Source organism: Pholcus phalangioides, unplaced genomic scaffold (genome assembly GCF_987345545.1).
Source record: "Pholcus phalangioides strain wild (caught in Gottingen) unplaced genomic scaffold, Ppha-v1.0 ptg000008l_1, whole genome shotgun sequence".
Taxonomy (NCBI): Eukaryota; Metazoa; Arthropoda; class Arachnida; order Araneae; family Pholcidae; genus Pholcus; species Pholcus phalangioides.
The window spans coordinates 19,741,334-19,766,361 of record NW_028301601.1 but is presented as its reverse complement, the minus strand read 5'-3'; the positions used below and the strand labels follow the sequence as shown (position 1 = coordinate 19,766,361).

The window sequence follows — 25,028 nt, the reverse complement described above, 5'->3', positions numbered from 1 at the left end:
GAAAAGAAGGAAGACCTTGTAAACAAATGCATTTTTAACATTAAAAAAAATTTTTTTTGGAAAAAAAAAAATTGTATCGTATATAAACACTATCAGTATATGAAATAGCTATTACAATCACATAAAACAGGTTTGCAAAACCTCTGACCCAAATGTAGCCCGTCAAGGTGTTAAATTCAACCTGTAAAAGGTATTCCAGTAAAAAAGTATCCATATGAAACATCTCAAATTATCGTCAAAACATTGCCGAAAGCAAGTAAGGTTGTCAATTACACCAAAAAGAATTGTCAAACTTTGTTATAATTGGCATGAAAAATTGCCAACTATTTTGCTGGCAACTTTACAAACTTTTCGTTTCGTAAAATTGTTACTTTTTTTGCCAAAACAAGTTTTATTTCATATCGAGAACTTAGCCTATTGCTTGAATGAAATTAACAACAGACAAAGTGTTCAATCGTAAATTAGAGATCTTCATGCAAAATAAATGGAATGTGCTAAAAAGCAGTAATCATTTTAATTAATTTTAGTATAGATTGATGTAATTTTACATGCAATCAAATTTTTTTTTTCTTAGAAATACTGAAACTTTATTTTGTCAGTCCCACTAATGGCTGCTGTTGAAGTTTCACTTTCAAATACTGTACTTTGACATGTATACAGGACTTTCATGTATAAAGAACCTCTAACTTTTGGGGCTTAAAAACTGGAAAAAAGTTGAAAAGATATATCTATAATATGCTATCCATGAATAAAAAACTTCTCCAATTTTCGGCAAAAAGGGGTTCCTTATGCAGATTGAAATACGGTAAGTTTGTAATACAGCTATCTTCACATGCAAAGTCACAATTTAGTAACAAATGATGAAAGAAAGCTATTGCAATTAATGCAAAATATAAATACTACAAAAATGTGAACTCAAGAATAGTAATATAATTCACACATTTTAATTGCAGGTAATATTTGTAGATTGAAAAATCATTCACGCCACCTGTATTTTGAGATGGAACACAACTAGATTAGAAAAAAAATTCAAAAGTAATCAAATATTTTTTAAATGAATGAGTTGATGTCTTTGTACATGAGCTACTTGAGTGAGCACCAAATACTTCACATGGAAAAGGACCGTCCCTAATATGTGTTCTTAAGCGAAATTCCAAATTTGTAAAGTGATTAGCTACATTGGGCAGTAAGGGCAAAAGGCTGTATCTTTCATTCACGTTTGAAATTATTTGAAATTGGCCTACAGGAACCTAAGAAAAGAGGGAAGACATTACACCTTGTAAACAAATGTATTTTTTAACATGAAAAAAAAGGGGGTTTGGGAAATAAAAAAAAAAATGTATCAGTATATAGAAATAGTTGATACACAATCACATAAATCATCATAATGTGAATTGAAGTTAAAGCAACTTTTGAAAGACATGTTAAAACATTAGTTAAGATAAATTGAACACATTAAGCAGTAAAAAACAAAATTTTAAAACATGAAATCAGAAACATGGCATATTCTACTTTCGTGTAAATGATCAAGCATATTGAATTATTGTAACATTTTTATCAGTATGCATTCATACATGGGTTTTTCAAAAGTTTCCTATGGTCAACAGAATATTGTTACAAATTTTCTGACAAAAAATTAACTGGCATAAAACTAAATATAACCGGAATGAAGTTAATATTAATTATTGAAAAACTTTGATAATAAATACAACGCTAAGACACTTTTTTTAGTGTCTAATACGATTTTTTTAAGCTACAAGCTCATTGTAGGTTGGACTTCATGTCCCCCAGACTCTGGTGCTTGACATCATCAGAAGATCATCATATGATCGTTTTTGTAGCACCACAGTCATTTTCTGCAAGCAAGGGCAGATTAGACAGGGACTTACAGTTTATTGCTGAAAACAAACAGCAGCATTCGACGCGTTTTTCACGCATCTAGCAGAGGGGTAGGTGCGCTAGCCCCTTGATGGGGGGACTTTCTGTGATTGTAATGTATTCAGTAGTCTGTATCATCTATCGTACATTCACATCAGACCAGATGCTGACAAGGATGAATTGGTCATTGGCACAGCAGGTGAGTATCTAATCGACTTGGGCTACCCTCATTAGAAGGTCGTTTGAGATATTGTAACGTAAGATCTTCAAGACTATTTAAGATCTCAGCCTATATTTATACATTGGCTCAGTTTGGATAGAACTGTCCTGTTTGTGGGGAACACTCCCATTGGTTGGCTCAGATAGAGTTACCTGATCCGCTGGCAATCAAGTTTTCTTTTTTTTTTGGGGGGGGGGGGCTAAAAGGTGATCATAGGTTGGAGTTTGCACTCATTTACTTTACTGAAGCCATGGCATTAAATGCAGAGCTGTCTTGGATCGGCAGAGATATGACTTAGGAACTATGCACTGCATCTTAGTTCAATTAGTAGCCCATTACCACCAATCATAATTCCCGATTCTTTGCACTCGTTTTGAGTGTCTCCATCATCTGCAAAGGTGGCCACTAAACAGAAGTCAGACAATGGTAGACAGGAGGGGAAAATGAAATGGAAATCACTTGAAAAAAAAATTACGAAAAAACAATGTTTATCCAAAAATTATTTTATCATGTTTTTGAGTTGCATAGAATGAGAGACAAAATCTATTACACGGACAGTAATTCAATAAAATTATCACAACCTATTCCTGTAGGGTAATATGGTGGTTACTACTAAAACTATATAAAAATACAAAAACAACCAAAGTTTACACTCAAGGGAGAGAAAAGTGTTTCAAGTTCATAGGAACCATTTCTAGACCGAAAAACCATTCATAAAACTTGTATTTGAAAAAAAAAAGAACAAAAACATGGCAACACAGTTTATTTCACTGTTTTTTTTATGAAAACATTAGACAATCACACAAAAAATCTGCTACATTCATTTCCTAAAATCGAATGTACAATTCTTTTTAAATTTACAGATATATCACAAAAGTAATCAAATTACAGAGAAATTCGCAACTTTTAAAACTATTTACTGATTTTTTTTTTATTTCAAACCATTAACCAAAGGTTAATAAACCTTTTCTTAGAAATTTTAGAAGAAAATTTAGGAATTTTATATCATTAATACTTTACTACTATTTTTTTTTTTTTTAAATATTCATAAACTTTCTTTATAATTTATCAGTTATTACGTTTTATCAGCTGTAACGAATGCTTAATTCAAACAACAAAGTTGTAGTATTTGAAGGTGAAAAACTGAATTAAGGGGAAAAAAATCATGAATTCATAGAATCATCTTTCAAATGAACAAGTTTATGTCTTCGTAAATGGGATACTTGAGTAAATGCTGCACCACAATATTCACACCGGAAAGGCTTCTCTCCAGTATGCGTCCTTACATGAGATTTCAAATGCCAAGTATGCTTAGCCACATATGGGCAATATGGGCAGGGGTGTGTTTTTCTTCCAAAGTTGAAATTCTCTTGGCCCACAGGAACTGAAGAAAAAAGGGAATACACTGCACCTTATAAATCAATGTACAATAACTTAACACTAAAAAATCATGTTTTTTTGTGAAATATAAAAAATATCAGTATATAAACAAAATCAGTACACGAAATAGCTAATACAATCACAAAAAAGTATCGTAATGTAAATAGAAGTTTGAAAAATTTTTGAAATTCATGCTCAAACATTAATTAAAATAAATTGAAACTTTATTAAACAGTAAAAACACAAAAGCTTCCAAACATGAAGTCAGAAACTTGGCATATTCTATTTATGTGTAGATGATTCAACACATTGAGTCATTATAACACTTTTACCAGCATACATGGGTTTTTCAAAGGATTCCATAGTTAACACACAGAATACAGTCACCAGGATTTGACAAATATTAGGTGTCAGGTCAGCATGGCGACTAGAAAATCAGTATTGGTGCTTAAATTTTTCTGTATGTGATTGCTGAATTGGTATGGTGTCTAAATTACAAAAAATATGATTTCATGACAGTGTGTCTTTTAACATACGAAAATGATATAAAGTCCTAAAAAAATAGAAAAAAAACATTATTTAGGACCATTTTTCTTGAGATTAAAATTACTTGGTTAGTAAGAAATGTCCACCTCACTACACATCTTGCGCAAGTTAAAGTAACTACTTCAAAAAACAAAATAAATATTTATATAATATTTTAAAATCAAATGAATATCATTAAAAGACAATATCGCCTAATTAGAGCCTAGAAAATAGGCAGAGACAAATCAGTTACTACCAAAAAATTTAAAATGTCCCAGAAAACTGAGACATATGGTCATGTAATATGGAGGATTGCTGATAAATTTCTTGTCAAAAGGAGATTGCGTTTCAAAAAGTTTGGGAACCACTGCTCTAGTGGTTGGCATCTAGAGATGCTTTAGAATGGGGTTGACCAACCGTGACACGCCATGGTATCAGGGGTGGCACCTGAATGCTTTTCAAAAATTAAAGATATTCCATTTCTCACAATCAAAGAAATTCTCTACAACTTTTAAACAATCCTTTTTTTATTAATGATGGTCGTGTAGGCTGCCAAACCTATATTCAGCACCGTAGGCACTCTTAAAAATAATTATTATACGATGATTTTCTATTCAATGAGTTTCTGTTCAGTTTTTCATCTTTGGACATAGTTGCTGGATGTCCCATATGTAGGAGATTCGGGATCATCCACATGGGGGGGGGGTATGGGGGTATGCATTGTATAATGCAATTACAGTGCATATCCCAAAATTATTTAGGATGGAAAGAGCTAATCCCTTTTAAAAAGGTTATTAAGAATTCGGAGCCCAAGCACCCTGAGTCTTCAGGTTTTGGTGCCTATGCCCAACATGGTGTAGGTAAAATGCTTCTATCAATATGCGTGTACACAATCTGCATTACGATAATCAAATTCATGACCCCAAGATAAAAATAAGTTATAACTTAAAAGAGTGACAAACTGAACATTTTTACCAAAATAATAGGACAGCCGAACAATATTTTGTACGATCAGAGAGAATTCTTATGTCCCATAGAAATGGGAATTATGGTTTGGGTGTTGAAATTCATAGAGTGGCACCCGCATCAAAAATAATCGTGGTTACAGCACAGCTTTAAAAAAAGTTGGTCACCCGTTTTAGAATCTTGGAGTACAAGATCACTGAGACTTTAGAAATCTCAGCCAATATTTATACGTTGGCTGAGCTTCCATCCCAGGTGACCAATGTTCACCCAGGCAGTGAATTCCAACTATATTCAGCAAACAGTGACCAACTACAGCAGAGAAGTTGCACTCAAGTCAAGTCAGTGCATAAATATGGGCCAAGACATCAAAACTAAGTAATTACTATCAATCTCCGAATGGATTGTCTCCACCACATATACATTTCTCATCTGCATCAAAAAACTTGCATTCACAAACATAAAAAATATATATATATATTCTATAAAGAAAAATAAAATTTAAAAATCAAGGACTAAATACACGTTAAAACGCAAAATAAGTTCATCTAAAAGTTGTTTTATCATGTTTTTGAGATGCGTGGAATGTGAAACAAAATCTAGTACTCTGATAATAATTTAATAATATTATCACATACTATTCTTGTAGGGTAATAGGACGATAACTGACGTATACAAAATTATAAAAACAAAAGTTTACATTTAAGAATAGTATATGTTAAACTTTCAAAACGCGGGGACTGTTTCTAGACTGGAAAAACCACTCACATTACTTGTATTTGAAGAAGGGAACAAAAGGATGGCAACTTATTTCATTTGTCTTTTTCATGCAAGACTTTGACAACTATACTTAAAAAATCTACTACAGAATATTGCTCATTTCATAAAAAAATCTGATAGACAAATCCTTTTTCAAATTTGCAGATACAATGATACCCCTCGTCTATAAAAGAGGGAAGACTGTTAATCAGGGAGTTAGAATATCACTTTCATCATACAAAGGAAAATTACTATTCTGCTATAACAGATGGGTGACTACATCTGCGGGGTGACCATTGAGAGGGGTTTCACTGTACATTAAGTAATCAATTAGATAAATTTGCTACTTTTAAAACTATTTACAAATTTTATTTTCAAATTTACATTCATTCTTGTTCAAAATTTTATATAATTAACTTTATTACGATTATTTTTTCAAATATTTGCAACATTTTTTTCTTATCAGTTGCAATGCTGATATCAGTTGGTATGAACCATTGGTTATAAACAATAAAGTTTGTTTTTAGTATTTAAAGATAAAGCAAATTGAATCAAAGAAAAAATAAATCAAATTCATAGAATCATCTTTTATATGCACAAGTTTATCTTTGTAAATGAGCTACTTGAGTGAACACTGCACCACACTTCTTACACCGAAAAGGTCTCTCTCCGGAATGTGTGTCCTCATATGAGATTTTAAATGCATAATAAACTCTTAAAGAATAAAAAAATTTACTGAATGATTTTGTACATGCATGCATAATTCCTCTTTCACTACCTACACAGTTACAAGTATTCTTGCACAAAAGCGAATTTGTGCATCAGATATTTAGAGCTCAGGCTATGATGCACTTGCTCGGGCTATCTTCATACTTGTGTGAAAAAACAAAAAAATTTAAAAAAATACCAACACTGAACAGAACTCACTGAAGTGTGAAGATTGGTATAGGCTTGCACAAGCAATCATGGTTACATGGTACACACTTTCAGTTTTGATTGTGCAAGCCTGGCTCGTAAGAATAATCAAAAAATTCATCCAATCTATTGGCTTGAATGGAATTTTTCTGTTGTGCTTGGGGGCAATGTTCACTGACTGTGGTTGGCTGATTAAATTGTCTTCCAAGAATTCTTTCCTATTGGTTGCTTAGGATGGGGTTGGCTGATGAATTTCAAGTCTTGAGCTACGCCTCTATCACAGGTTGGAGTTAGCACATAACATTTTCTAACACTCAAAGTGGTTGGAACCATCGGGACATATTTAAGGAAATTTGAGTTTTCAAGATCTCTGCCCATATTTATACATTGGCCCAGCCCGCTGCCACATTACTATCTTGTTTCTTGTTATTCGATGGGAACAGTGCAAAAAAAAATTTCTCATTCCCTGAACGGACAATGTTCACCACAAAACTTTAATCTGCAAACACAACAAAAATAGATCCCTTGGAGAGAACTAAGGGAAAAGAAAAATCATTGACCATAAGGTTTATGTTTATCCGAATATTTTTTCATCATGTCTTTGAGTTAAGTAGAATGTGAAAGAAAATCTTTCACTCTGATAGTAATTCAATAAGATCGTAACAACATTGTCTTACAGAGCAGTGAAAAAGGGAGGAGGGGGAATTGATTTAATGTAGAAATAAATGTGTATCTACACACACATTTTTTGAGTGAAGCACCATGATACAAGAGGACACATTTATTTGCTTAAGCACACAAACTATGAAATGCTGAGAAAGTATTCAATAAAAAATAGACTAATAAATAAAATGACAATACCACCATGAGAATCTTAAGAGACACTTTAACTCTTATAAACAAGTTGTAGAACTTGGGTGATAATACATATTCTCTAATTAAAAAAAAGAAGGAAAAAAATATGAAAACATTATACTATATATGGTCCTTTTATAAGTTATTAATGAGAAAAATTTAACTTACACAAAATAAAAATTTAAATATTGTAATTTAAAAACAATTTTACGCAGCTCTAAAATCCATACATAAACTATGTTCCTTTTATTTTCTACCAAAAAAACATTTATACCATACGTTAATATTAATAAGGAACCACCGATTTTTTGTTCTTAAAATTTAGAAAAAAGTTGAAAAGATATATCTATAATACTATCCATATGTGAGAAATCCTTCTTGTTTTTGGGGCTTTTACGGCAAAAAAGGAGTTCCTTATACAGTCAAACCTCGTTAATGAGTCACTCTTTGGAGAGCAAAAATATGACTTAGTAAGCGGAGTGACTCGTTAAACGGAGTAAGCCATAGCTGTGCCCATTCCTGCCTGAGGACAACTGGGACTTCCAAAAAGTGACCCGTTAAGCGGAGTGACGTGTTAACCGGATAACACACTAACAAGATTTGACTGTACATGATAAAATATGGTATATCAAACGAGTGGAAAAAGTGACTTCACAGAGAGAGAGATGACCCTAAAAATTATAATCTTAACTTAAAAAAGCATAAAACATTAGTTATCATTGAAATGTTTCAGTTTATGTTTCCGCAAGTTTGTTGATTGAGCAAATGCTGCACCACACATTACACACTTGAAGGGTTTTTCTCCTGTATGTATTCTCTCGTGATCTCGTAAATGCCTAGAATGGTAGGTTGCATATGAACAGAAAGAGCAAAAATGTTGGGTTCTTCCTCTCTTGAAATGGACTTGATCCAAATGAACTGTGAAAGGGGGAAAAAAAACAGGCTAATGAAGAGATGTTCTGGTGAGAAATGGGGAAATCAAAAACATTTCACATTTTCTTGCATTTTTCTTATTTTAGCTAGAAATTCATCTAAAAAAAATAAAGTTATAATAATAACTATATGAAAACCAAAAGATGACACTACTTGACTGTTTCTTAGCTAAATAAATTTATGAAATATCATTTTTTTTAATTGCACGAAAACATTTATAAGCGAAATGCGAGTGAAAAATTATTTATCAACAAAAAACTAAGGTTTGTTTTGCGATTAAGTAACAGAATGATGAATTTAGAAATAAGCTAGAACAAATGAAGCATTTGAATCAGAAATGCAAGACTGAAAATGAAATCGCAACACCGTATACCACTGAATAACACTATGAACACTCTCTCGGTTTGGAATTCTATATCCAAGTAACTTGGTTCAAAAATATATAAAATAAAAAATTCACCACAACTTACATCCTAGGCTCCCAACTTTTCATGCTTCAAGAACCCTCAGAACAACACAGGGAACGTGTACTCCTAGAAATGCATGAGAGGCATACTGGGTAGCTATTGTCAAATTTTGATACCTCAAATCGACAGTCATTGATAGTTTCAAATTAAAGACCAGGGTTCAAAGAAAAATCTGGTATATTACTTCCCTGACCAAAACAAAAAAAAAATTTGCAGACTTTCCATCAAACTCCCGAAGAAAGAAATATAATTAAGAATCTTAACCTTCAAAAGGTTTTTCGTGTGATTTTTTCCCTTCGAAAGGTTTTTCGTTTGATTTTTTCCCTTTGCAGAATTTTTCCATAGATTTGTAATAAATATTTGCATATTTCCCTGACTCTACAGGTTACTGGGAATCTTAAAGAACTTGGAATGTATCAGTAAAAATAAATATTAGGCACACATATTTCTAGGAATGCATGAGAGATGTAGCCTACTTACACCAAGGAGTGCAATTGAAGCTTGTGCACTCCTTTATATATTGTGATATAACCAATGTTTGTAATTTCTCATTATTTTACTTGCTTCTTATGTTGTTGCTGATAATTTTTCGCATACCCCTAAACGAGCTGTCTCACACAAAGGCCTACTCAAAAAATTAGAAAAAATAGGGAAAAAAGCAAGACTAAAAAGTAGATTTGGGGAAGGTATCCCCCTTAGACAACATAATCATAGCATAACAAAAACAAATTTCCTAAAAAAAATTGTTTTTATTTAAAAGTTTTTTCCCCATTAATTTTTTTTATAGCATTATTTATCTTATAAGATTGACTCAAGTCAAAGCAAAATGACAGAAATGACTTGGTTACAAAAACAATTTTTGGCCAAAACAGTGCACTAGCAACCACAGAAAATTCTTTTCTGCTCTCCTCAAATTATAAATTACATTTTCTTTTTTTTTTTTTTGGAGTCCTCCACAGTCCAACCTGCCAACTCTCTTCGAAAATGCTCAGCAAATTATGAAGGCATGTAAGATTTTTAAGAATGACGCTCCTTCGAAACCACTTTCAAAAGCAGTGTGGAAAATACATAAATTACAAGTTCCGATGCAAATAAGTTAATTGTGTTGCCATCCTTTTTTTAAAGGGATTTGTTTACATTTTACTGTTCAATACCAGTATAATTGTTTTTGAAAAATGAGGCACTTTCATTTCCAGCTCTGCTGAGTATTTTATACATTGTTTATGCCTCTGCATGCCCTAAACATGCAGAAGATAATGAAATGCTATTGGGTAGCATCAGAATCACCAAACCTAAAATAGGCCTATGTATCCAACTGCTTTGTAATGCAAACTGTTGTTTCACTTCACCTATACACAAAATATGTGCCATAATTTTGAATGATGATTGCTAGTTACTGTCCAAGACCATGAAAAGTACAAAATTATTTTTTCCACCCAGACCCAAAGTTTTTAATGACTACTCTACTTGTTGAACCCTCAAACTAAGCAAATGAAAGTTTAATAAACTAAATGGTTCACATATCCCCCCACCCCAAATAACCTTGAAAACGATACAATTTCTGCTTTGGCAGGATCATTAATTGCCATCTACATTTGTACTATTTGGCAATATATCAATGATACCTGCTCAATTAAAACCTATTAAGATATACAGAAGACTGGATGTTGTGAAGATATTTATTATTTGAGATGTTAATTTTTTTTTAAGGAAGGAAAAAACTCATCTCTGCCTCTACCGGGAGTCGAACCCGGGTCCCTCGATTGCCGGACGAGTGCTCTGCCCGGCAATCGAGGGACCCGGGTTCGACTCCCGGTAGAGGCAGAGATGAGTTTTTTCCTTCCTTAAAAAAAAATTAACATCTCAAATAATAAATATCTTCACAACATCCAGTCTTCTGTATATCTTGTGTTGACAAGTGGAGAGCGACATTCATGTTATAAAACCTATTACACAAATTTTGTAGATAGGATTTGGTAAAAAAGTAGGAAAAGTAGATCATTTTACCGAAAAGTAGGATTACTTCTTTTAATAGGTACTTAGGTAAGTACCTCTTACCACTGGTTGGGTAATATTGTTTTTAGGTTGAAATATAAGAAAATACTGGCAGACTTGTTTTTAAAAAAGCAGCACATTTAGATATCTAAGTAGAATATATTTAATAAAATACATTTTACCTGCTCATCTCTAAACGTTTGGAAATACAGCATGATACACAACAACAACAAAAAACTTTTCTCATCGATTATACCACAGTATAGAATAAGTAATCCTGTGATTCCATGAAGGTTTGAATCAATGAGTTATCATTTTAAATTAACTAAAAATTTTTTTTATTCATTAGCATATTGTTGTTTTTTTTTCCTTCAAACAAATGGTTCACATCACAAATTGATAACCTTAGAAATGTTTCCCTCCTCTATAAACCTTATCAACATATTTATATAGTCAACTGCTAATAATAAAAAACAGTGAATGTCAGAGTAAAGAAAATTATTGTTAGTTTCACTGCAATTACCTTCTGCGTAAGATCTTGTTAAACAAATAAAGCATTTATATGCAATCTAGAGTACATGTAACACAAAATACTAGAATTGAAATTAATGAAATGCATAATCTAAACACAATAGATTGAATTTTTATTGTTAATTAAGCTAAAAAAAATACATTGGATCTCAAAATCTTTTCATGAAATTCCTTTCCTCGTAATATTTGAAGAATGTCAAAACATTTTCATGTACACGCGAGCTTTTACTAATACTTGAAGAGATTAGAGAACATTTTTTGTTTTTATTCTTTAAATGGATTGTAGTGCACACTTCTTTCCATATTCATCTTGCAACTGAAAAAAAAAAGGTGAAAAAGTTATTTAAGAAAATAAAAGCCATCTATTAACAATGCAAAGTTCAGGAAAATAAATTATCGAAACATTATATTTACCTGGAAATGTTATGTTTTTGAGTAATGTAAATGCAGAACAAGCCTTTGCTTTACACAAAATGGTAGTGAAAAATTCTGTTTCCTCCAGAATCAACATGATAAAAAAAAATCAATTTATATATTTTTTGTTAATTCAATGACAGCAACAAATCACACGTCATGCTGTGAAAAACTTTTGAAAAAATAATATTTGTGAAAATAGTAACAAATCCCCAGAGGGAAAAAAAGAAAAAAAAACAATCTAACAAAATTAAATTATAAAATTTTTGAATGATAATTACATTCTGAAACAGAATAAAGAAAAAATGGATGATCGAGTGAAGATCATTTTATTAGTATTGAAAAAATATGCATAAATATATACATTCTACATAAAATAAGAATTTAAATACTGTGGGTTCAAAAAAAGACAAAATTTTTGTTCATAAATATTCATAAAATACAATCATTTCCGGTCCAAAATAAAAATTTAAAGGCAACAACTTTCTCATATTTTCCTCTCACAACTGTAGTTAGCCTTTAAAAAAAGAAGAGATTAGTTTTAATTGATATTTTTCAGTTCACGTCTTCACAATTGAGTTACTTGGATAAATGTTGCACCTCAAATTTCTCACTCCAAAGGTTTTTCTTTATGCATACACATCTTCTCATGGCATACTAAACTCTTATATTGGCTAGTCACATATGGGCAGAAAGAGCAAAAATATTCCGTTTTATTGATATGTATGAATTTGTGTCTCCGCAAATGACTTGCTTGAGTAAATGCTGTACCACAAATTTCACATTCATAAGGTTTTTCCCCCGTATGTGTTCTCAAATGATCTCGTAAATGGCGAGTGTGGTTGGTCACGTATGGACAGAAAGAGCAAAAATGTTGAGGTTTTCCATTCTTCAGAGGATCTTGATCCCAGTAAACTGCAAAGTAAAAAGAAAATAGTAAGATAAAGACCCATGAACAGCAGTTCAGACAAAAAGTGTGATAATCCAAAAATTTATAATTTTAATGCATTTGGTAGAAGACGACTAAATTGATCTAACTATTGGTAATAATATCATGAATATTGATACAAAATAACAATATAAAACCAAAAAATATTGCTCTTTTTTTATGCACCTCTCAGCTGAATAAAAAACCAAACCTTACACAAATAATAATTTTTTTATAACTAAAATTTTTTGGAAAATTTTAAATTGTGATATATGTGAAAAATTATTTATAAACAAAATAAAACTCAGAAATTTAATTTCACAGTACAGTAACACCTAGTAATCAATAAATAGGTTAGGATAAACAAGGCATGATAACCAGAAATGCAAGCTTGAAAATCCCTGTTCTGCATATCAGCAAGTAACGCCAGACACAAAATGTATTCTTTACATGGTGTATCATTGAAATTGATGAATGGTTAAAACTCCACATTGTTATTTCAATTTCGTAAACACAAAATTAATATTAATTGTTACTCCTTTCAGACAGGGCCATATAACAAGGACTGTCTCATGATGTGGAGTTGGTACTAGCGGACATCATCGCCCTGACAGAACCGGTTAATCGCCATCGGCTACACTGGTATTTCACACTTCAGTTAAAAAGTATTAGAGCAGTGGCGTCATGTACCCAATCCGAGATAATGCCTACTGAGTCAAGGTGGCAAGAGCAATTGCAAAGGGATGAGACAATCCTTACTATATAGTACTGCTTTCAGATTCCAGATAGCACCAACATAGGGGTTGTTTCTTTTTCTCTGTAGATATTCTTTTTTTAATCTCAGGAATTCAACCCTGACTTCAAGGATTGTGGGTATTTTATCATTTAGGTCATTCAGTGTTAATTTGTTGTTTTTCCTTCATCTGAGCAAAAGAAAGAAAATTCAAAAGTCTAAATGAAATTAATCATTCATATAATCAAAATTTAGTTATCTATGAACACAGGGTATTTTTCAATGCTATAATTGAACTCATAAATTTGTGAAAAATGAACTTTTTGTATATGCACAAGCTTCTAAGGGGAAAAAAACCTTTCTGCGTATGCACTTTAGAATCCAACACATCTCAGAATCTAACAAGCACACACTTGTCTTTTAATATTGTCACAGATTCTAATCTGCATACATTTATAAAGGAAATATCAAAACATTTTTCAGTCTTTATTGCTATTCTAGCAGAGCCCAGCACAAAATTACTCTTCATCAATCTATGAATAGATTGCCATGTACATTTCTCCTCACATTCATTTCAATCTGAAAAAAAAGTAAAAAAGTTTAAATTTTTTTAATTTACACTACAGAATGAACTACAAAGAGCAGAAAAGAAATATTAAAATATTGTATTCACCTGGAAATTCTTTCATCATATTTCTGAGTTACGAAGGAGAAACAGACCCATTACTACGCGAATGTCATGAGTGACTAATTTTTTTTAGCAAGTAAAAACATGATAATAAAAAAGACATACATTTATTTTTTTAAGGCACCCTAACAATGCAATCAGATATAAACACAGCAAAATATACAAAATGAGAATAATAGGGGCAGAATGTGAAGACCAACTACCATTAATTCAAAATGTGTACGATATAAGGAAGTTAAGAAATCATCAGTTTCTGTTAAAATGTATAAGTTTGTGTCTTCGCAAATGCGCAACTTGAGTAAATGTTGCACCACAACTGCCACATTCAAAAGGTTTTTCTCCTGTATGTGTTCTCACATGATCTCGCAAATTACTTTTTCTTTCAGTCGCATACGGACAAAAGGAACAAAAATGTTGTCTTCTAATTTTAGGCATGACTTGATTCGAATAAACTGCAAGGGGAAAAAATTCAATGTTCAGAATATATTTAGCAAATTCTATAGAAAAGTCTATTATTTACATTTTTATCAAAGTATTTTTTCGTTTTCATGGGGAAAAAAAACATGCAAATTACAGACATTTTGGAAAAGATAAACTTCTTTTCCTGGAATTCAGTTATTTCAAAACAAATATAGCTCTGAGTATTATTTGAAAAAACACTGATCACTATGAACATGACTGGAAACAATACAAATCGAGCAAGCACACGTCATAATGTATATGCAAATCATGTAAAACTTGATTAAATCACTGAAATAAAAATATTTTCAGAACTTCAGGAAAAGCTATTTACCAATAAACAACAAAAGGGGGGGGGGAGATTGTTGTGAAGGATAACAATAATTACAAAAGCAAACATACATGCCTCAGCATATATAAGTTGATACCTTATTATACAGGGTGGTCCGGAACTCAAATGACAAACTTCTAGGAGTGATTGTACACCTCAAGGCAAATAACTTTTGCAATGAAACCTTGGATAGAAATGCATTTATTCAATCAGAAAACTAAAATTAGAGAAAATGAAACATACATTAGTATGTTTCAGGGTATACAAGCACTCACAGTAGCTGCTCAAAGTGGCATCTGAGGGTACTGTTGCACAACTGGCACGGTGAATAAAGGAATGGTACACCCACTCACAAAAGTCTGACGTTGGATTAATCTTGTTTGCAGCAACAAATATTTCTGCCGAGTTCACTGGTGTGTCATAGATTAATGATTTCATGTGGCCACCAAGAGAATTAGTCTAGTGGAATCAGATTCAGGAAGTGTGCAAGCCATGCCACAGATCCACTACGGCCAATCTACTCCCTAGATATGTTACTGCTTGTTTGACGGTTCTCCTGTAACCAACATCATTTCAGACTAAATAATTGTCGGAAAGCCAATGGTCAACATGCTGAAAACATCGGTTCTTGTCCGATCACAGAAGTTGAGTAGAATCAGGTGCGGTTAGTACTTGGGAGGGTGACTAAATAATTGTGTTTTGAGAGACTCCAGATTCCATTGCAAAAGTTATTTGTCTTGACGTGTACGATCACAACTAGAAATCTATTGGTGGAGTTCCAGACCACCATGCATTGTTTTCTTTCGCCAATGATACATTATAAATTTCACACTTTAATTCTGTTTTTCCCAAACTTTTTGATGTTGCTGCCCTTCTGCAGTGAAGGTCAATGCACTGTGTATGCCTGTGTTGAAAATTAATGCTTTGTGCATCAACCCCTGTAGCATCATGTCTATTTCATTGCCCCCCCCCCCCATATCCATAAACGTTGAAATCTGGATAGATCTGCATACTGAAAAGATTGTGCATTCCTGCTCTAGAGCATTCATCCAATTTCTATCCAGCATTGAGAAATTATACTCATAGAGGCTGATAAATTACAAATACAAAATAATAATAAATGACCAATAAGCATTCATATTATTTCCTAGAACTTATTCTATTACATCTTTAATTTTGTAGAATGAATAACAGATTAATGATCATAATTAAACTGCATTGTTTTAACTATGACATGAATATGGTTACAGTAAATTGGAAATAACCCCTTTTTTTGCGTACAATATTTTAGTTTATTATAAAGATGTCTTTAAGATGGACAGCATAGATATGAAATCAAATTAAGATGACACCAACTTCATTACTGAACTACAGAACTTGCATCAGAATGCATATTTAAAAAAATATCCAAAATTTCCTTGCCGTGTGATGGTAAGAAATTACAATGGAAAATATATTGCATTCCTTCCAGTACACAATGATTTTTCTTATTCACACACATTAGAAATAAAAATGAAAAAAAAAAATCTAAGGAATTAAAAACTTATGAAAGGAAATTGCAAAAAATTATATGAAGCATCAGTTTTAAAAACAATGTCAAATAAAACTTTTCATTCTGTTGGAAATAAAAATATTGCATGTATGCTTGAAAAAACAAGAACTAATTCAATGAAGAGAGAAATGTCATATTTCTATAGATATCTAAAATATGTTAACAGAAAAAAAAATCAAATTATACTCTATTTTGAAACCATGTGTACTAGCTTGTGTTTTCTTAAATTGGTCTTTTGAGTAAATGCTGCATTACACATTTCGCACTCAAATGGTTTCTCTCCTGTATGTATTCTCTCGTGGTCTCGTAAATGACTAATTTTGTTGGTCACATATGGACAAAAAGAACAAAAACGTGACTTTCTTCTATCCTTGAAATATACTTGATCCATACAACCTGTAGACGAAAAAAAAAAAGCTCAAGAGTGAAAGTTTAAAAAAAAAATTAATCAAAGAATTGATTCTTGATTCTCATGCTTCTTAGAAATGAAAAAAGAATTCCTTGAAAAAATATGTATTACATTCACATGCAAACAAAAAGATGGTCTTTCTTCTAGTCTAAGTTCATCACCAATATATTCAATAAATCAAATATATATTCAAATATCCCAAGTAAACCTGCATCCAACACGATATTTGAATCTGAATCGATATTTGAATCTGAATCGCTTGATTTTAGAAGGGGATTTTAGTGGTCTTTAAAGGTTAAGGAAGTTTCCTTTTAAAAATCAAGCATTGAACAAAAACATTTGCTTTTTCCTTGCATGAATGGTGGTCTTTGAATACTTTGCGTAATCAGCATATGAAGTACTACGTCGATCATAACAATAGACTTTCCACTTAAGCCATATTATTCACAATATTTTACCTGTTATAATGACCAACATTCATTATAAAATAGTTAAGAACAATATATTTTGTTCATATTCCACCTTAATCTAACAGAAGAATCATAATCAAAATTTTGAAAATCATTAATTATAAATAGGAAAAATTGAAACTAAATCAAAACTAATAAATAAAAAAATCAGATTTCAGCAATAATCCACGAATTTACCAGCATAAAAAAATTGGTAATAATAAAATATATCATTTAAACTTTTTTTTTAATAGTTAATGCAAGCATATTTTGTAGATGTCTAGGTAGTTTTTGCTTGCATTTGAACAGATGCTGGTGTAGTTAAATCCTCTTTTCAATGGATTCAATTCCACATAGATTTTTCAAAAAAATTCTTTCGTCGAAACAGAAAATGAATATAAATAAAACGGATTACCAAAAAAAAAAAAGAGAACAGATTTTTATCTTCTTGTGTAGGCTAGAAAATTTATAAGTAGAAAGTTCTTTTAGTTGAATGAGAGAATATTATATTATTTCAAAAATTATTTCAAGATTTAAGCTTTACAAATTAAAAAACAAAGTCACTGTTAAAAAGACGTAATTACTTTATTTCAAAATATTAAAACCAAAACAAATATTTTGATTAAAATAGTTATTCATTCTTACACATGATGATACATAGTTATTATTATAGTTGTTATCTTATACTGATACAATGTAACAAAAATAGAGTTTATATGAATGTATGAATATACAATAATACCCAAACTTACGTCCCCTTGACTTGCACCACCCATATTTACAATATATGTGTTTCTCTAAAAAGGATTTTTTCCCAATTAGACACATTTTGAAAAAAGATTAAAGGCTTTTGATTGTGCATTCTTGAAGAGAGGCATTTTCTGGAGAGAAATCACACCAAAAAAAAACAGCTAAGAAAAAGTAAGGAAAATCTGAAAATCTTACTGCAAAAAAAAGTCATCACAGTCTGAAAGCTCAGGCAAAATGCAATAAATGCCTATTTTCAAACTTTTTTTTTGTAAAAACGCCCTTCATTAATGTTTTTTTTCCCCTTATCATAAATGACTTTTTAACATTGTTTTAAGTTTGTTCGTGAATTTCAGACCATATTCTGTAGAACTGGAATATTTTGATTATGAAGAACTTCAATTCTTCTTCTCAGAAAACTTGATTTTTTTTAAATATCCCACTCTTCGTATTAATTATCATCAGAAAGTCTCCCTCCCCCCCATCATCCTTCCAGCCTGATTTAAATGCAAATAGCTGTAAGTGCCGGTGAAATAGAAAACTTGGTGCTCCACTGCATTAACTTTGCTTTTGCGGGATGGCATTGGATATGCATATTTTTGTGTTTCAGACAAACACAGCTACATATGAGAGAAGGTAAGAAAAATCAGAAGTTTTTCCTTTTAATTTAATTTTTGTTTAATTTTTCCTTTCAACATGTTTTGTGCATGCGTTGGACTGCACTGCACATGTATAGCTGGCTAATCGCTGTCCTAAGAGGACATCAATTGACGTCTTGGCTCACCCAGGCCATGCAGGAGTTGAGAGCACTCTGGACACTTAAGCCCATTTTATTTTTCTACACTTTCTTTCAAACTGAGCACAACTCGGGTCTATTGCCATGGAAAATTTACTACCTAGGGAGTTGTGTAAGTGTGTGTACCTAACAGTCTGAGCGCATATCTAGTGTGGTGTCTGATTTTCAGTGCTCCTATTTATCTTTCAGAAATGGTGTAATGATTGAATATCTGTACTATTTGTAGGTCTGTTGATTGCAGTAAGTGCAATCAGTTTTTAGCCAGTTTTCAAATACTCAATACCTAGGCTTTTGGTTATTTTTCCTTTCATTCATTAACTATAAATGTCTTTTTCTAGTGCATTTTTGCCTACCTATTTTGACCTTTCTTAATTCCTAAACTTCCTAACCCTAGCCCCCAGAAAAGCTTACCTTGACCTTTGTCTCCCTAAATTGATATTATTAGTCTTGGCATGAATTACTGACATAGGTTGGGGTACCAATGCACATTACTTTTCACAACAAAGCACTCAACACATGCATTATATTGCTTGAATATACTTCTCTTACAAACATTTTAAGGCACACAGTTTTAATATACTCACATAATGAATGTTGAATGATATTGCAGCATTCATTGTACTGCAATAACAATATATATTGAAGTAAAAATGATTTCTTTTTTTCTATTTTGATTTCTTTCAAAAAAGCTTCACTAAAAAAATTCACCGTAGTGTATATTTAATGTTGAAATATAACAAGTTGGGTGAAACAACAAACAGCAATAACAATCTTAACAATTAATAATCTTTTTAACAAGTTTTTTTAGATGAACTTCAACAAGAAATATAGCTGACAGCATAAACAAAATAAATAAAAAGCAAAACTGTTTTTTTTTTTACATATGCTCTAGTTGATTGATAAAAATGAACAGCTAAAGCCCAACAATGCGCTTTACAGCTTCCATGATTTATGTGGGACACTTGAGTAAACATAAAATGTACAGAAAAAATAGCTCCCGTAATCCAACCAATATTGAACTTTTAATGAAAAACTGATACTAAATTTCATGAAATAAACATATGATAGAAGTTCAAAAATTGAATTAATAAAAAGTTTAGCTTTAAATGATTCATAAAAAATATATATAACTGAAAATTTTTACAGAAATACTTCAGGTGAAAAGCATCAAAAAAGCTCATTCGGGTGTGTAAGTTTGTGTCTCTGCAAATGGCCTTTTTGAGTGAATGACGCAGCACAAATTCCACACTTGAATGGTCTTTGTCCGGTATGTATTCGTTCATGGTTTTTGAGAACACTAATGTAATTTGCTCTGTAGTCACAATACTGACACTGATATTTCTTCAACATAAAACTTTGATGAATAGCCATCAAACCTGAAAAGTTTAAGCGAAATGTTTTCTTTCAAATTTAATATATTACAAATGATATTGAAAAATTTCAGAAACAAAATTAAAAATATAAAATTAATAAAAAACAGCAATACATCAAGTTCATGAAAATTGAAAAAACCTTGAAATATAATTGCCCTCTCCCTCTTCACATGATCCATGCTTTTGAAGAGACCCTACTTCAACCAATCGACACAGCTACTGAATTTTTAATCACAAACTGACACTAAATTTTATGAAATAAATTAGATATCCATTCAAAAATTGAATTAATAAAAAATTTAGCTTCAAATGATTCATTACAAAAATATATATAACTGAAAATTTACAGAAATATTTAAGATGAAAAAAATCAAAAAGCCTATTTGCATGTGTAAGTCTCTGCAAATGACCTTTTTGAGTAAATGACGTTGTACTAATTCCAAACTTTTTATTCATTTACTTTGAATTTGTTATACAGTAAAACCCGGCTTAATGGACACCCCTAAAATGCAGTCACCCCCTCTTTTACAAACAATTTTTTTTTGCCTAAACCAGAGTCCACAAACACGGTTTTACTGTATATAATTTGTGCAGTATGCACTCATAAGTCTATTTGGTTCAGTGGTTAGCACACTAGCCTGGAGAACAAAAGACTTTATCAGCTGCCATGGGTTCGAATCCCAATAGGTTCCTAAAAAATTTTTATGTCCAAGTGGCATGGTGGTAGGATGCTCGTCTACCATCATGAAGGATTGTTGTCAGGGTCCCGGGTTCGAACCCAAGGGAAAATGTAGATAAGATATTTTCCCTAACGAACTCGAGACGACCACCGATAGACAGCGCATTCACTTCCAACCCATCTCACTAATGGCAGTAAATTGCAATATAGCGATAAGTCCAGAGTTGGTTTTTGGTGAAGTAGTATGCACTCATGATTTTTGAGAACACCGATGTAATTTCCTCCAGTCACAATACTGACATTGATATCTCTTCTGTATAAAACTTTAAATAGCTATCAAACCTGAAGTTAAGCAAAATGCTTCCTATTTAAATTTAACTTATAGCAAATGATGTTGACAAATTTCAAAAACAAAATTAAATAGATAAAATCAATGAAAACAGCAACACATGAAGTCAAGAGCATTAAAAAAAATTATGCTTCAAAATTTAGCAGATTTTATTTTGATAAAACAAATGGAAAATAACATGCAGCTGACATGTCACAATTGGTTGTTACTGAAAAACCTTGAAATAATTCTTCTGCCCCCCCCCCTTTACATGACCTATGTTTTTGGAGAAACCCTACTCCAACCAATGGATACAGCTACTGAATTTTTAATCAACAACTGGTACTAAATTTCCTGAATAAACAAGTAGATATCTATTCAAAAATTAATTTAATAAAAAATTTGGATTCAAATGATTGATTACAAAAAATATATATAATTGAAAATTTAGAAAAATATTTCAGATGAAAATCATCAAAAAAGCTCATTCGTGTGCGTGAGTTTATGTCTCAGCATATTGCCTTTTTGAGAAAATGATGCAGTACAAATTCCACACTTGAATGGTCTTTGTCCTGTATGTATTCGTTCGTGGTTTTTGAGAACACTGATGTAATCTGCTCCATATTCACAATACTGACACTGATATCTCTTCTGCATACAACTTTGCTGGATAGCCATCAAACCTGAAAAGTGCAAACAAAATGTTTTCTTTTGAATTTTATTTATTTCAAATGTGCTTGAAAAATTTCCACAAAATTACAAAATTAAGTAGATAAAATTAACAAAAAACAGTAATACATCATGACCTTAAAACAAAATTATGCTTCAGAATTCAACAGATTTTATTTTGATCGAAAGAATAGCAAATAACATGCAGCATTATGTGTCCAGACCTGCCAACCTTCAGAAGGTAAAAATCCCATAATTTTCTTACGAAAATCCTGCAAATTTACTTTTCCATGCCTAATTTTTTTATGACCATAATAAGAATCAACATAAGAAGAAATACATAAAGTGATCATATATTACCTACATTTTATATGGACATTACCATATTTTTCATCATTGTTTACCATTCGACTATTCGAAAGGAAAATGTCTATATTTTTCAATGATGCTTCCTTAAAATGACATTAACTGTTCATTTTCATTATATGAAACGTTTTCTCCCCATGAAGTCCTTCTAATAACCAAAAACATTCTAATTCCAAAACCGCAAAAAAAATATTTCTTTTCTTCTTTTTTAAAGTGTTTTCATTTTCAATGTTAATGCCAAAAATTGAAAAACCAGGCAATACGAATTCATAATCTAGAAGCCCAGTAAATATTCCAAAATCTGCCATTGCTGGGCTAAATCCAGAAAGTTGGCGGGTCAGTGTGCCACAATTGGTTATTGAAAAATACCTGAAATATCCTCCCCCCCCCCCCTTCATGCATGACTTCTGCTTTTGGAGAGAGATACTGTTTCTCGAAAAGCATTGAAGAAAAATCTGTTTCGTTCTTGCAGCAACAGTTTTGTCTTCATTCCTCCTTTTTGTCCTTCCCTCTAGCCAGAGAACAAACACCTTTTCTTATGCACCATAATGAACATAGGAAACAATTGTTTCACCATTTTCGAAATTAAAATTTTTGACAATAGTTTTAGCCACATCCTGAAAGGTATTCATGCAAAATTCTAAGATTGGTCCAAAATTGAATATTTATATGGACAGCACACACAAACGTAGCATGACAATCAATTATATATACAAATAATATTTAATTCCAAAAATCACAGGTTCTTGAAACATGGACCAACCTCTCATCAAGTAGGACTCCACCATCATCTAATGAATCACTAATAAGCCTGAATGTGGATAATAGTAGAATTTCTGATGTCATCATACAAGAGTATCAATATGGCTGAAATGAAACAAGGTTAGGTTGATCCAACAGTGATGATGTCACGCCTGGGTCTGTGAAACCCCAGGTTGTAAAACCCAAGTTCTCAACAAGTAAAAGTGTAAATTTTTCAATTAAATGTTTATATGTAATCTTCGGAAAGAGATTTCGGAAACAATAACAAACATCGTAATGATGACACTACTGTACTGATCCAATTGAATTTCTCAAAATGCTTCTTTCATCTAGAAAGCAGAAATTTATCGACACCTTTTTTTATAAATAAATTTCTTTTTATCAATTTAAATCTTTTATGAATGGATAGTCCTTTCTGCTTGTTTGCTGACATATTTGAATGAATGTGGTGTGGCCGCTGTGGTGGTCGAGTGGTTATAGTGCCGGACTCTCGTGATGCGAGGATCCGGGTTCGAACCCCACAGTGGTGGTCGGCTGAAGTTGGTTTTCTGTGGTTCCCAACTTCAAGGCGCAAATGCGAGCCGATCTCCCCGTTAAAAAGTCTCGCCACAGAGAGCAACAGTCCTACAACGGTAAATCATTCAACCATAACACTTCACTCATAGTTAGTAAAACTGGGGGCAGATGACAGCACTACACATAACAAGCATTACACAGAAACAAACTTTACGCCAGGTTGCACTACACGTACACGCACATTCCCGCATATACCGATTCGTTGGGGGGTTCCGCGGGGGGGAGGGGGGTGCATGTGTGGTGTAGCAGTAGTAGGTAGGGGCTCGGGGATCCATGATGTTCTTAAGTCAGCCGCCTCGTTGGGCAATTTGCCTGTTGTGGCGTTGTAATTGTATTGTATTGTATGACACACACACATACAACAAAAAGAACAAAAAGGGAAAAAACTAGATTTTTTTTCGATAGCAGGGAGGAAATTATGAATATTATAATATAAAAACTATAGTTTTGATCATATGGAGATACAGTACTTCATGGAGAATGTGAATAAAAATTCTACAATTGATTTCATCTTATATGGTTGTGCAATCCATCCTGACTTCATGAGTGACACAGAACTGACAGTTTTATTCATCAACTACCAAGCTGTATCCACATGCATAAATAAAGAGCATGATGAGCTGCTGAACAACTTTTAGATAGTATGCGATACAGCGAAAGAAAAGGGAAATTTTTTTCCCTTGCATACACAGAAAGGTATATTTCTAATTAATTTGTGTGAAGTAAGATGAAACCAAGGATATTTTTGAAACTTGGGTTCTACTGTACATATTTTTTACTCAGGGATGAAAAAAACCAGATACAATTAAGCATGAAGGGGAAAAAAAGCCACAAAATGAGCAAAAGCAGTAACATAAGTAAATATGGAAGTGATACACAGTAATACATCATGATCAAAGTGATACACAGGAACTTTATGATTGAAACTTTGTAATTTGATTATAATGTAGACCAATGGTGATTCAAGAAATAGGGCCGGACAAACAGTTTTGTTGATTGAATCAAAGAAATCATTAGAAATTGTGGTTCTTCTGTATACATGCTGGAAAAAAATTCTTTCTGACTTTTCAAAGTAAAATGAAATCAGATGATTATCAGAAATTAACTATAGGTCTATTGATTTTTGTGTACAACTTTTATTATCTTCCTAAATCAGACAAAAAAAAAAATTACAACACATTGAAATCAATAAGTAACAGTGAAAAGCCATATCAGATGGTCCATATCAGATGATAATGAAATTACAAATTGGGAAAAACACCAATCTTAAAATTGCGTACTATCACTTGAAAGCATATGAGTGATTTTGTGTCTTCTTAAATGGCCCATTTGAGTGAATGCTGCACCA

General features: G+C 32.0%; 1 protein-coding gene across 1 annotated transcript; it reads right to left on the bottom strand.

The window, feature by feature from the left end:
- Positions 1 to 3,172: 3,172 nt before the first annotated feature.
- LOC149083960 (zinc finger and BTB domain-containing protein 41-like) lies at positions 3,173 to 23,409 on the bottom strand. The gene is made up of 6 exons (XM_089235236.1): positions 21,792 to 23,409; positions 21,654 to 21,681; positions 20,100 to 20,328; positions 16,716 to 16,922; positions 12,607 to 12,750; positions 3,173 to 3,509 (listed from the first exon to the last, which is right to left on the bottom strand). The coding sequence occupies exons 1-6, from the start codon at positions 21,983 to 21,985 to the stop codon at positions 3,262 to 3,264; spliced, it is 1,050 nt and encodes a 349-aa protein (XP_089091362.1). The 5' UTR covers positions 21,986 to 23,409; the 3' UTR covers positions 3,173 to 3,261.
- Between the last annotated feature and the right edge of the window lie 1,619 nt (positions 23,410 to 25,028).